This window comes from Delphinapterus leucas, chromosome 15 (genome assembly GCF_059928025.1).
Source record: "Delphinapterus leucas isolate spDelLeu-1000000601 "Yukka" chromosome 15, BTC_Dleu_Yukka2, whole genome shotgun sequence".
NCBI classification, from domain to species: domain Eukaryota; kingdom Metazoa; phylum Chordata; class Mammalia; order Artiodactyla; family Monodontidae; genus Delphinapterus; species Delphinapterus leucas.
In genome coordinates, this window is record NC_143143.1 from 86,837,068 (window position 1) to 86,850,739 (window position 13,672).

The 13,672-nt window shown below is 60.7% G+C and overlaps 1 protein-coding gene across 1 annotated transcript in view; it reads left to right on the forward strand.

Annotated features, from left to right (window-relative positions):
• CDH4 (cadherin 4) overlaps nucleotides 1–10,690 on the forward strand; it is a 162,793-nt gene extending 152,103 nt beyond the window's left edge. The window contains exons 9-14 of the mRNA XM_022597401.3: nucleotides 10–152; nucleotides 2,120–2,353; nucleotides 3,539–3,772; nucleotides 3,995–4,134; nucleotides 4,583–4,747; nucleotides 6,601–10,690. Of these exons, the coding sequence (XP_022453109.2) occupies nucleotides 10–152; nucleotides 2,120–2,353; nucleotides 3,539–3,772; nucleotides 3,995–4,134; nucleotides 4,583–4,747; nucleotides 6,601–6,807 (1,123 nt within the window). The 3' untranslated portion in view covers nucleotides 6,808–10,690. The remainder of the gene's footprint in view (nucleotides 1–9; nucleotides 153–2,119; nucleotides 2,354–3,538; nucleotides 3,773–3,994; nucleotides 4,135–4,582; nucleotides 4,748–6,600) is intronic.
• The last annotated feature ends 2,982 nt before the right edge of the window (nucleotides 10,691–13,672 follow it).

Sequence of the window (13,672 nt, forward strand, 5' to 3'; positions counted from 1 at the left end):
CCCCCACAGATACTCAAAGCTGTCGGACCCAGCGAACTGGCTGCACATTAATGCCACCAACGGTCAGATCAGCACGGCGGCCGTCCTCGACCGCGAGTCTCTCTACGTCAAAAACAACGCCTATGAGGCCACCTTCCTGGCAGCTGACAACGGTGCGCCCAGGGGCAGGGAGACACAGGGGGGCCCGCCCTCGCCCATTCGAAGCCCTGGGCTTGGTGCTTCATTGATGCAGGCGCCCAGGTCATTTGCTCGTGTGGGCGCCAGGGGAGCTGGGCACTGTTACTACCACTGTTACAGCTCCCTGGGCTCCTGCCATGTGCCAGGCTCTATCCATCAGTGAGCAAAACAGACAAGAGCCTTCTCCTTTGCATGGGTGACATTCTAGAGGCCAGTGTGTCAGCTTGAACCAGGTTTGTCTGCATAATAATTATAGCAATCTTAACAAGATGGAGGTTTACTTTCTGCCACGTAAAAGAAGACTGGAAGCAGGCAGCCCAGGGTCAGGTATGAGAAACCAAGCTCACTCTGGCCACTCCCGTGTCCTTGGCAAGCTGCAGCATATGGCCCAGAGCAGCTGCTGTTGCTCCAGCCATCGTGACCACATTCTGGCAGACAGGAGGAGGGGGAGGCCAAGGGCACATCCCAGCCCTTCTAAGGACTTCCACTCACAGCTCACGAAAGCCAGAACTCAGTCACGAAGCCACGTCTCACTGCGAGGGATGCTGAGGGATGTCGTCTTCTGGTTGGGCAGTGATGAGCCCAGGTAGAGTTTGGGGCTTCAGTTCTTTTATTAAGGAACAAAGAGGAAATGGATATTAGGAACAACTCAGCAGTCTCTGCCCCAGGGAGACGAGTGTGAAACAAGCCAGCCAGCCAATTTCAGGGAACGGGAGGTGCCGGAAAAGAACCAAATGGAGGATGGGAGAGTGGCCGGGGTCTCCTGCTGCACTGCTATGAGTGACCTGCTGTGGGTCCAGGACCTGCAGGATTAGAAGAACAAGCCAGGGGAACATGGGGCGGGGAGGGGCGTCCCGGAGTCAGGAAAGGGCACTCACAAAGGCCCCGTGCCAGGCCCATGCCACGTGGGTTCTGGGATCAGCTGCATAAATAAAGCTTCAGGAGCTAGAGTAGCCGCTGCACAAAGGTTTGGTCAACAGCAGCTGGAAGCTGGGACCTGGTGACCATCCCGCAGCCCCCTGCCCACCTCCCTCACCCCGCGGGATCCACAGAGGCCCAGCCCCTCAGCCAGCCACGATGAGTGCCAGGCCCTGGTCGGGGAAAGCTGCTCTGAGCAGCAGCTAGAGCACTGAGATTAGATTAGAACGTGATTTTAATGCACCGGTGGCCAGAGCAGTGGAAAGCACGAGGAAGACACCAGAAACGGAGCACAAGTCCCGCTCGCATTAATAGAACCCGTCTGTGCTTCTCATGACTGTGAGCTGTGTCATCGGCCACCTATCACATCAGGCACCAAGCTGCGTCGCCTTGAACGTGCTTTGATGCATTTCCTGGGAGATCACAGACGCACTATGGGATGGATGTCTTACATGCTCTGCCTGCCTCAGCCAAGAAACGCAGTCGTCAATGACGGGGTCAGAGTTGCCATCAAAGGGCAGGGCCACGGTCAGAACACGGAGGACAGACAGGCCACCTCTGGCCACTCAGCGCTGGTCCACCCCCACTGTGCACCTGGGCCGAGGCAGGGGCTGGGTGTTGGCAGGGCGGGGGCGGGGGGGGGGGTTGGGGACAGGACAGCCACACGTGGGCAGGTGTGTGCAGTTCCTGTGTGTGTGCAGCTGAGTGGCTGCATATGTCATATGGCAGAGTGTCTGTGCATGTGGGGCTGTGGTCAGCTGGGGTCTGTCCTGGGTGGGGCTGGGGGTCCGTCCTGGGTGGGGCTGGGGGGTCCATCCTGGGTGGGGCTGGGGTCTGTCCTGGTTGGGGCTGGGGGTCCATCCTGGGTGGGGCTGGGGTCTGTCCTGGGTGGGACTGGGGGTCTGTCCTGGGTGGGGCTGGGGTCCGTCCTGGGTGGGGCTGGGGCATGGTCCCATGCACACTGTACGTCTGTGGTCATGGAGCCCAGGAGTGACCCGTGTGATCACCCGTGTCCGGCCCACAGGGATCCCTCCGGCCAGCGGCACCGGGACCCTCCAGATCTATCTCATCGACATCAATGACAACGCCCCCGAGCTGCTGCCCAAGGAGGCGCAGATCTGCGAGAAGCCCAGCCTGAACACCATCAACATCACGGCGGCTGACGCGGACGTCGACCCCAACATCGGCCCCTACGTCTTCGAGCTGCCCTTCGTTCCAGCGAGCGTGCGGAAGAACTGGACCATCACCCGCCTCAATGGTAAGCCTGCCTCGGGCACCAGCCCACTGGCACCCCTGCCAGTGGGAAAATCAGACTGAGTCTAGGGTGCAGGCCCCCAGGGGCCCGTCACCCCTTCACAGGAGGGTCGCGCAGCCCCTTCCTGTGGGGTGGGGGCCCCTGCCTGCTCCGGGGCTCGGCCGCCAAGGAGGCCCCCAGGGCAGGCCCCAATCTCATCATTTTAACAAGCTCAGCCTTGACCATCCCAGTGGCTGTAACTCCAGACCACTTCCTGTGCCATCACCAAATGATGGGACGGACCGTAACCAACATATTTCCTGAGGGCACTTTCCTAGCTGTGGCCTTGGTAGAAAGGGCATCCAAGTTCTGAAGTTCTGATAGCATTTGCTTGTTCCCCAAGCCCTTACCAACACTGAATATTGTTTTAAAAAGCATTTTTCCAATTCTTTTAGCGAAAATCACTGTTTCCACTTGTATCTTTTGACTACCAGTGGGCATTTTTTCATATATTTATTGGCCATTTGTTGCTTCTGTGAACCACCTGTTCAACGTCCTTGCCTATTTTTCTTTGAAAATGGGGTTTTTTTCTAATTGATTTGGTCGAACTCTTTATATGTTAAGGAAATAATTTCATCATTCTTCGTGTTGTAACTGCTCTATTTCTCTTTTATTTTTTTCTGGGCTGTGTTGGGTTTTCGTTGCTGCGCGCGGGCTTTTCTCTAGTTGCGGCGAGCGGGGGCTGCTCTTCATGGCAGTGCGTGGGCTTCTCATTGCGGTGGCTTCTCTCATTGCGGAGCATGGGCTCTAGGCACCTGGGCTTCTGTAGTTGTGGCACATGGGCTCAGTAGTTGCAGCACGCAGGCTCTAGAGCGCAGGCTCAGTAGTTGTGGCGCATGGACTTAGTTGCTCCGCAGCATGTAGGATCTTCCCGCACCAGGGCTCGAACCCGCGTCCCCTGCATTGGCAGGCGGATTCTTAACCACTGCGCCACCAGGGAAGTCCAACTGCTCTATTCTTGAATTGCCAACGTCTCAGCCTTATGGTATGATGCAGGGTGTGTGTGCGCACATGTGCGCACGTCTACGTGTGTCTTAGCCAAGCAGGCGTGTTGGATGTTCCCACTGTCAGTCTTTGCCTCCGTTAGTCTCGCTCAGAAGGGAGGGCGGGCTGCTCAGTGAGTGGAGCCCGTCCCGTCACTCGCGCCAGGTGACTACGCCCAGCTCAGCCTGCGCACCCTGTACCTGGAGGCCGGAGTGTACGACGTCCCCATCGTCGTCACGGACTCGGGGAACCCGCCCCTGTCCAATACGTCCATCATCAAAGTCAAGGTGTGCCCGTGCGACGAGAATGGCGACTGCACCACCGTGGGCGCGGTGGCAGCAGCCGGGCTGGGCACGGGCGCCATCGTGGCCATCCTCGGCTGCATCGTCGTCCTGCTCAGTGAGTGCGGCTGGTCCTGGGGTGGCGGGTGGAGGGGCCCGGGTCTGCCCATGGCCCCATCTCCTGGCCCCACTCTACCTGCCAGGAGACTTCCAGAAGCCCAGCCCAACCGGGTGCCCGCTAGCGGACACAGGCACTCGCAGCCACACGTGCGCACCCTCCCGCGCATGCGCCCTCGTGCGGACACACGCACACCTGCTCACGGGTGCCCCCGCCCCACAGCCATGGTCCTGCTGTTCGTCGTGTGGAGGAGGCGGCGGGAGAAGGAGCGGCACACGAAGCAGCTGCTCATCGACCCCGAGGACGACGTGCGCGACAACATCCTCAAGTACGACGAGGAAGGAGGCGGCGAGGAGGACCAGGTGAGGCCCGCGCCCGGGGAGGGTGGGCCTGGGGCGCTGCCCAGCTGGTCACTGGGGACTCAGGGCGAGCCTTAGCCCATAAAAGCTTAGTGACCACCCCCCGTGGAGTGGGCGTTCCCAGGAACACACGAGGAATGTGGTGGCAGCTGAGCGGATGGGGAAGGGGTGGACCCCAGGGGGAAGGCAGCAGGGGGCACAGACCCCACATGTGCCTTGAGGACGGGCAGGATTCGGATGAACAGAGGTGGGGTGAGCATTTCAGGAAGGACAGACCAGGTGAGGGGCCAGGACGGGGGGGCGCCCGGGGGGCCCGGAATAGGTCAATGGATATGGTCAGAGCCCCATCACAGAACATGATGAGGACGCGCCCCACGATTTATCTGGTGTCTCTGCCTGGTACGCCCCCTACCCGGACTGCCTTTCCTGACTCCCCTGCCCGCCCCCCCAGGACTACGACCTCAGCCAGCTGCAGCAGCCGGAGGCCATGGAGCATGTGCTGAGCAAGGCCCCCGGGGTGCGGCGGGTGGACGAGCGGCCGGTGGGCGCCGAGCCCCAGTACCCGGCCAGGCCGGTGGTGCCCCACCCAGGAGACATCGGGGACTTCATCAGCGAGGTGGGTAGCCCGGCAGTGCCGGGGGCGCAGACCTGCTAACACAGACAAGAAGAAGCCCGCTTCCCTGGGGCCCGGTGCTGGGCTGAGCAGGTAGATCCAGACCTGGGTTCACGCCGGCCGTGCTGCTGCCGCCGGCGGGGAGCCCTGGGCCGAGCTCCTCGGTTTAGTATCCCCGCTGCAGAAGGACTAACCTGCCCCCGCCCCCGGTGAGGACAAACACGCAGGGCTTAGTAAGACTGTTGGAATTTGAGGCCACAGTCCAGGCAAGAACAGGAAGGGGACCAGCAAGGTGGCTCTGACCCCAGACTCCCGTCTGCAGCGATCGGGAGAGGCCTCCGCAGTGTCCACTCAGCCCCGATGACCAGACGCGCAGGCTGCCCCCTCCCCACTCCACACACACACAGGGCACCGGGGACAGCCTGGGAGGTGAGCATCATTCCAGAGCTGCCACCTGACCACATGGCCGTGTCACCCATCCTAACGCCTGGGCTCTGGAGACCATGTAGCATCAGAGTCCCAGCCAACGGCGTCCCTTTGATCATCCCCTTGGCAAGAAAAGCTGACCCACCTCTTGAAGCTGAGCCCAAGGTGCCCAACTGACACGTCCAAGGGCGTCAAGAGCGCGCCTCCCACCTCTGCTCCCATCCTCCTGTGTGGTAAAGCCGAGGGACGGCATGAGCCAGGGCACGTGGCTGCACCCCAGACGCTCTCCCCCACCGCCAGCTGCTGTGGCCCGGGCAGCCAGTACCTCCGCGCCCACCGTGGCTCCCACAGACGGGATGCCTTCCATGCCCCGTGTAGCCAGCGTGGGTCCCTGCGGATTTACCACCCATCTCTAACACGACTGTACTTTGAGAGGGGCTGACAACACTGCTTTCTCCACCTGTGTCAGAACCGGACTTTAAAAGGATTTATTTAAACAGAATAGAACCCAGGGAGTGGTTTGGCAGAGACACAAAAGAGATTTCTCAGAACATTCCCCGAAACAGACCGTGTCTCAGGCCGTAAATGAAATTTTTATGACTGCCCAAAAGCCGATTCAGCTTAGACAACATTTACCATCTACAGTGTAATAAAATTTTTTAAACTCCAAAAACTACGTCCTCCCTGATCGACAATCAAAGGCCCACTTTTAAGCAACTTAGAGGAAAGCAAAAATGGAAATGACCAACCATTCCGTACTGAATAATGGAAAAGGTACTCCCCTCCCTAAGGAGGGCAGGCTTAGGCAGTGACCAGCACAGGCCCCCGGGCCGTCCTGCGGGAGACCCCTGGAGCCGGCGGGGAGCCCTCCAAGCTGTCCCGCCCCCCGGGGGGAGGGAGCGGGGAGGTGTGTCCACCCCTCCCACGGTCCCCGGGTGGGAGCTGCCAGGGGCACCCTTGGCCAGTGGCCAGAGTGCTGGAGGTGGCCTGGCCAGGGGTCCCAGCATCAGGCACTGGGGGAAAGGGGCCGGGGCACGGGCAGGGGCTCCAGCCACACCTGCTACATCCCCGTTTGCTCCCGCGCACAGTTACGGTAACAACTTCAGGTGTCTTGACACCCACCCCGGGTTCCCCTCCCTGTGGCAACAACCAGGGACTCGTGGAGGCTGGCCTCTCGCACAGGCCCCGGCCGGCCCTCCGCCTGGCTGTGTGCGCTGCCCCCAGGCCTCTTGCACAGCTCATTCTGCAAACACTGCGCCCCTACTCGGGCCTCTGAGGCGCCTTTCACTGACACGCAGGAGCACTTATTGAGCACCTGCTGCATACAAGGCCCCATCACTGCACCTCCCCAACCTGCCTCCCCATCTCCGCTCCTGGGCGCCCCTCTGCCCCCCGCCCTGCACCCTAACCCGTGTCTCCACGGCCCCCAGGGACTCCGCGCAGCCGACAACGACCCCACGGCGCCGCCCTATGACTCGCTGCTGGTCTTCGACTACGAGGGCAGCGGGTCCACCGCGGGCTCCGTCAGCTCCCTGGACTCATCCAGCTCCGGGGACCAGGACTACGAATACCTGAACGACTGGGGGCCCAGGTTCAGGAAGCTGGCGGACATGTACGGAGGCGGCCAGGAGGACTAAGCGGCCCCGCCCCAGACGAGGCGAGAGCAGCGCTCGGACGTACGGGAGCAGACAGCGGGCCTTCCCGACTCCCGCGGCCACGCCACTCGGCGGTGTGTGAGGGGTCCCCGCCCGCCCCTCGCACTGAGCTGTCTGGCACGAACACTTGTCAGCCCGCAGCCGCCCCCAGCGCGGTAGCTGACTCGACACTAAGGAGAGCAGAGGCACTGTCTGAACCTGAATTTCCTAGGACAGAAGCACTGTTTAAAACAAAATGAAAGTGCCTTTTGGTACATGTCAGATTCCCTCACACTCAGGAGCGTCCCCCCAGCCAGTCCTGAGCGCCCCCAACCCCGGCCAGTCCCAGCTCTGAAGTCACGAATTAAGGAATTGGGGAGAATGTGTCCTTTTTTTCGATCTCCTATCAAGAAAAAAAGTGGGTGACGCACCTGACAAAATTGACAATTTGGGGTCCAAACGCCATAAGCCTTGAGTGCTCACACTTTGCTTGCACAGTTGGGGTCTCCTGGGCCACCTGGGGGTCCCCGAGGCCGGAGGCCCCACCTTCAGCTCCTGCAGCAGCGAGTCCGCCTGGGGCAGGCCAAGCCGGTGGACCAAAGGCCCGCTGTACAGCTGGGCTTCCACAGAAGTGTGCCGCCCCCGACTCCCAGATGCTGGAAATAGCTGGGCAGCTGCGGTTCCCAGGGGCTGTCCCTGATGCTCCCCCATCTCTGCCCTTGGCCACCCCCAGGGCCCCCCAATCATGAGGCCTCCCCCAGGGCCAACTGTGACCCTGAATGCCACCCAGGTCCCCACTGCCTTTGGTCCAGGAGAGTACGGTGTCCCAGGAAACCACAAGCAAAACCGGCCCGACGGACACTCACCAGTCCAAACCCCCGAAGGCTCTGGACGCCTCTGGCCACCGGCGGGGCGTGCGGACTGCAGGGAGAGCCGATTCTCACCGGGGTCCCAGGAGGCTGGAGACGACTAGGGGGGACTGGCGGGCTCCTCCCTGCCCTGCTCCTCTGGACCAGAGTTTCTGATGCTCGTGAGCTGATGTGGACGGCTAAGGTCGGCTCCGAATGCCGGGACAGCACCGTCGTCGCTGTGCCATCTGTCCCACACGTGCGTCTCACCGCATCCGCCAGAAACAGTCTCCTTTCCTTTGGACCCGTGGCAGCAGCCAGCAGCTGCAGGGCCAGGTAGCTGCTTGAGCTCTCAGAACTGGCCGTGCCTCCTGCGGGGCAGTCTGACTCCCAAGCCAGACTCCAGAGTCAGCTCCACAGTGCAGCAAGGAGCCCCCTGCTGTGTCTGTCCGCGGCTGCGTGAGAAGAGGCGCTGGGGCAGCCCTTCGCCCAGCATCTCCCAGGGACCTCCATTCTGGGTGTGAAGGCGCCTCAGGCCGGCAGGAGAGCCACCTCCTGGGGGATCCTTGCCTGCTCTCGGGCTCCCCAGGGAGGGGCCTGGGCTGCCACTGGCCCCGGGCAGGACTTGGTGTCGGAGCCCCACCTCACACCTGCTCCTGGGGCCAGGGGAGGCCTCAGGAGGGCGGGGGCGGGGTTTCACACGCTCCCCATGCCCTCCGTCGGGGGGTCTCTCTCCGATCCACTCCCCAGCCCACAGCCTGCCCTGGTGCCATGGTCATCCTCTTTTCTAAACAGCCTCGGCCTCAAAGATGAGCTTGAGTGTACACGTGTGTGCGCAATCCGCGTGGGTGTGTCCCCCCTGGACGTCAGGGTTCTTCCCCAAACCAAACTCATCACTAATTCCATCCACCCTCCCGGAGCTGAGCTGAGCTGAGCTGAGCTGGGGAGACGGGCTCCGGCCTGTGGCCTGAGGGAGGCCCGTGCTGGGCTCCGTCCATCCTGACCCCGTCCATGACTCCTGGGGAGGGACGCGTGGACGGAGGCAGTGGTCACCGGTGTCACATGCCGATGCCCCTACGCAGACTGCGGTCTCCCAGACGTGGCAGGCGGCGTGGCCTGCCGGAGAGGGGGGACGCCCCCCTGTGAAGCCATGCTATGCAAATCGCTCGGGGTCAGGCGGCCCATGAGGATTGTCCCAGTGTCTGAAGGTGTGGCCATTCAGGATTGCTGGTGGTGTCAGGGTTGGTGAGACGTGAGCTGGAACCTTGTTTTTGTTTGTTTCTGGAAAGCTCATCCTCCAGTTGAAGTTCTAAGGGTGAATGTGGTGGGGGGCCCAGACAGCTGTGAACTCTCCTCACTGGAATCCCGAGGCCCCCTTTGGTCCCCTGGGCCCTGGGCTCACCCCAAGGATGGGTGTGCCAGGCGCGGCCTGTGACTCGGACCCCTCGGGGCACCAGGCGCCCTGCCTCCCCCCACCCAGGAGAGCCGGATGCAGAGTCCATCTCACTGCCCCCTTCCAGCTCTCTTCCCCTGGCCCCTCGCCTCATCACTGCCAGGGCCCCTGCATCTCGCCTGCATCGCACAGGCCGAGGCTGCGGCAGCCAGCGGGGGACACGTCAACCGAGGGGGTGCTTCTCACACCCATCCCTGCTTCCAGGCAGCCGGACAGCTGCCCCTGGAGGCTCCCACCCCCTCCCAGGTGCCTCCCAGAGCTCCGTCCCAACCAACGGGTTAGCATTAGCTAAACACACAATCAGCGTCAAACGTCCCTCTTTCGTAGCTTGTAGATACGACGGGTCCAGATCGGGACGCGGCCAGCGGAGGCCTGGACTCGGTGCTGGCGAAGCGCTCGGGCAGGTTCAGTGCCTGTAGGGAATTTCTGTTCTTGTGAACAGGAGACGCCAGCAAGAATGCCCTGGCCTCGGGCGGTGGGCACCCCCAGCCTGGGGCCACCGTGCCCGTCAGCCCTCAGCACCCGCCACCCCTGGCCCAGCAGGCCTTCCCTTTTCTGTGTCCTTCAGAACATCCCGGGCGCCTGACCTCCCGCCGCCAACGTGTCAGGGTAACGGCAGTCGTCAGGCCTTCCCTACTGTGAGCACCACCCGCACGGGCCTTTGAGATGACAGCTCTGTTCCCTCCAAGGGGAGCGTCAGGGAGGGGAGTCTCAATTTCTGTCAAGGCTGAAAGGTGTAACACCAAGAAAGCAAACACAATCTCCCCCCCTATGGAGCATCCTGAGAGACAGTTCCGCACAACCTGGCGTAGATAAGACAGGCCCCCCGCAAAGCGGGGCATCCCGGGGTGGGGGGAACCTCTGTGTATAATTGGAACGCATTTTGCTTTTCCTTTCTCTCCTTTTCCCATTCTAATTTTTTTTTTTTTTTTGCATGTTTCTTTTTGAAAACGGACAAAATGTGTAGCAGCCCGCATGACTGTGGTTGTTCTGGGGAAAGATACTGGAGTATGATGTATTCACACTGCATCTCTGAGCATTGCGCAGTTAGACAAACGTTCCAACTTTTTTTGTAATCGTCAACAGCACAACTATTTTGTATTGTTGTTTGTATCATTTTGTACCAAAAAAAAAAAAAAAAAAGAAAAAAAGGGAAGAGCGTTGACGTTTTCAACGTGTTTTCTAGTGCCAGGCGGTCTTGGCTCCAAACTGAGCAGCAGCTTCGCGGAGGTGCCATGTGTGGGAGCGGGCTCGGGGTCCTGGCACGCTGCTCCAGGGCAGTAAATAAAGTCCCCCTGTTAAGTGGTCGCCTGACCCTGGCTTGTTTTTCTCCGAGTGTCCCATCCGCTCAGGGGCAGCAGATGGATGAACACGGGGGCTGAGGTGTCGAGAGGGGGTTTGAGCACCTGCTGTGTCTCAGGCTCCGCCCTAGGCTCTGAGGGCACAGACAGCAACAGGACCAGGCCCACTCCTCACACCTGTGAGGCCCCGGGGACGCGCACAGATGAAGGCCCACGGGCCATGTGTCTAAATATGCCGACGTTCTTAGAAGGTCTAAACCAAGCTAACAAACCGCTCAGCGAGGTGTGCTCCCCCTCCTACCTCGGCGATACACCTTCCTGCCACCGTGAGAAGGCTGGGTCAAGTTCAGGGTTCTCCTGCCCCTCGGATTCTCTCAGGGCCCAGCCTCCTCCCCGCCTCCGGGGACTGCAGGCCCACCCCTGACGCCAGCCAGAAACCCACGGGCCAGCGGGTCCAGTCCTCAGCAGCTCTGGTCACGTGCTCCAGCCTGCCCTCGACCGCTGGCCACAAAGGTGCAGAGGGGAGCCCCCGGGTTCAGTGCCAGACTCGCTGGGGCTCTGACCACCTCAGGGAAACAGCTCAGAAAGGCTGAGGGGCACCCCGCTCACCCCACTAATAAGTGGCGCAGTCAGACCAGAGCCCCAGGGGCCCACCCTGCAGGCCAGGCTCCCAGCCCCGCCCCCCAGCCCCCACCCACTTCCAGGCCTCTCCTGGGGCTCGAATCTGCAACCAGGACAAGGCGCGTAACAAAAAGTCACTTGCACGAGTTGACAGTTACAGGCGTGGTCAGCACGTGCACGAGTTGACAGTTACAGGCGTGGTCAGCACGTGCACGAGTTGACAGTTACAGGCGTGGTCAGCACGTGCACGAGTTGACAGTTACAGGCGTGGTCAGCACGTGCACGAGTTGACAGTTACAGGCGTGGTCAGCACATGCACGAGTTGACAGTTACAGGCGTGGTCACAGCACGTGCAGTTTTGAGGGTGCCGGCAGCTAATGACATTCACAGTTAGGTAACTGCTGTGGGCCTGGGGCAGGCAGTCACTGGGGGGCACAGCGCCTTGTAATCAGACCCCCGGGGCCAGGACCTGGGGGGTTGGGGGGACAGTCTGCTTAAGGTCACCCCCTCCCAGCTCCACGGCAGAGGGCTGGCTAGAGCGCAGGCTCAGCAGTTGTGGCGCACGGGCTTCAGTAGTTGTGGCTCGCGGGCTCTAGAGCGCAGGCTCAGTAGTTGTGGCGCACAGACTTAGTTGCTCCGCGGCATGTGGGATCTTCCCGGACCAGGGCTCGAACCCGTGTCCCCTGCGCCGCCAGGGAAGCCCTGCCCTGCCCCCTGTCCCTAGAGAAGCTGAAGTCTCCCAGGCCTCCCTGCACCGCCAGGGAAGCCCTGCCCTGCCCCCTGTCCCTAGAGAAGCTGAAGTCTCCCAGGCCTCCCTGTGCTGCCAGGGAAGCCCTGCCCTGCCCCCTGTCCCTAGAGAAGCTGAAGGTCTCCCAGGCCTCCCTGCGCCGCCAGGGAAGCCCTGCCCTGCCCCCTGTCCCTAGAGAAGCTGAAGTCTCCCAGGCCTCCCTGTGCCGCCAGGGAAGCCCTGCCCTGCCTCCTGTCCCTAGAGAAGCTGAAGGTCTCCCAGGCCTCCCGTAGTCACAAAGGAGCAGCTCAAGAAGCTAATGATCAGGACCGAGAGTCACAGACTCAGGGGCTGACGCACATTCCTGAGCCGTTTTACTGACACTGTAACTGCCACCAGAAGGAAAAGGCTGGCTGCGTGATGACCAGGGTGCAGCCGTGACATAAGCTGCTCCATCTGGAGCGGAACTGAGTCTGTGGCACTCGAGACAACTGAGTCTTGTCTCACGGTTCCAAGAACTGGCCTCAAGAGAATGGGATTAACATTATTGCTCATATTAACCTATATCCTCGTGTAGCTCGTTCTGCCCGTATATGTAAGCAGGCAACTAAAGCTGTCAGCAAAGAGGTGCTGTCGACAGACCCACGTCGACATCCTCCACGCTGAGAATATGGCACCTATGTCTGCAGGAAGAAGTTACAGAAGCCAGGCCTTCACCCCTAATCCCATAGAACTGGAATGCTGTTCCAAGCGGGGATCTGTAAGCAGCTCTTTGCAAGCGGTCCCCTTGTCTTGTCACTAACCCCACACTCTACTCGTCTCTGGCGCAAGCGCACCTTTCACATCTTCTGATCACACAATACCTTGCTCAATGTGTTGCTTCTCTCCATAGATCGAAGACGTAGAAACGAAGGATAAGTAACTAACAGACACCCAGATCTCTTCCCCAGCTTCCCCTGCAGTAATCTCACGAACAAACTGCGTGAAGGGGACAGCATCTAAAAAAATGTCGCAAGGAGTCGACCATCCTGCACACAGTGGGGAATGGCGGCGACTCTGACCCCAGTGTCTCCATGATTAACCGACATTACCGCCTCTTTTTCCTTAAAAAACTTTCACGGCTGAGCAGAATCTTGGGAGTAGGTTTAGGGGGACACTGAGTACGACTTCTCCCCCACGTTGCTGGTTTTCTGATTAAAAGCACTGTTTTCCATTTCTACCAACACCTGCCTCTCCAGCATGGATCTCCAAACAGCGAGCGGCTGGACCTGAGTTCAGTAACATTTTTACCTAAGGAAAAGAAAATAAACTTCCACCCTGAGCCCAATTTTAACCGATAATCTCAGGCTGGGCACTGCCTCACAAGAACCAGGCACACTCTCGGCTCTCCTGGGCACGTCTCCGCGTCCTCTCCCACCTTCTCCCCGCCCCTAAGTGCCCCGAGAAAAGCTCCCCTCCCCGCCCCCCCCCCCACACACACACAGGCACACACACGTTCCTCCCATCTACTCAGGGACGTGCCCCCAGGACAGCCCAAGGCTGGGCAGGGGAAGCGAGGGAGGGCTCGGTCATCACGACTCTGCCGTGCCAGACGCCCCAACACAGCATCTCACAGCGAGACGCATGGGACGCGGGGACTCCCACTCCGCAGAGGACGGCGGCGGCCAACTTTGGGGCCAGTTTGACCCTGTTACTGTTTGCCAGGAACGTGCCGGCACCACCATGTTAAGTGAGCCCACTGCTCCCCAAGCCCAAGGGGCACAAGCACGAGCCCCGCACCCACACGCGCAGACCAAAGCCCGCCTCCTGCCACAGCAGGCCCCTCCCCGAGGGCGGGAGCGCTGCCAGCTCACCGGGACCTGCCCCCACAGTACCCAGGGCCAGGCCTCTCCTGCACAGCCGCAAAGCACCTCAGACC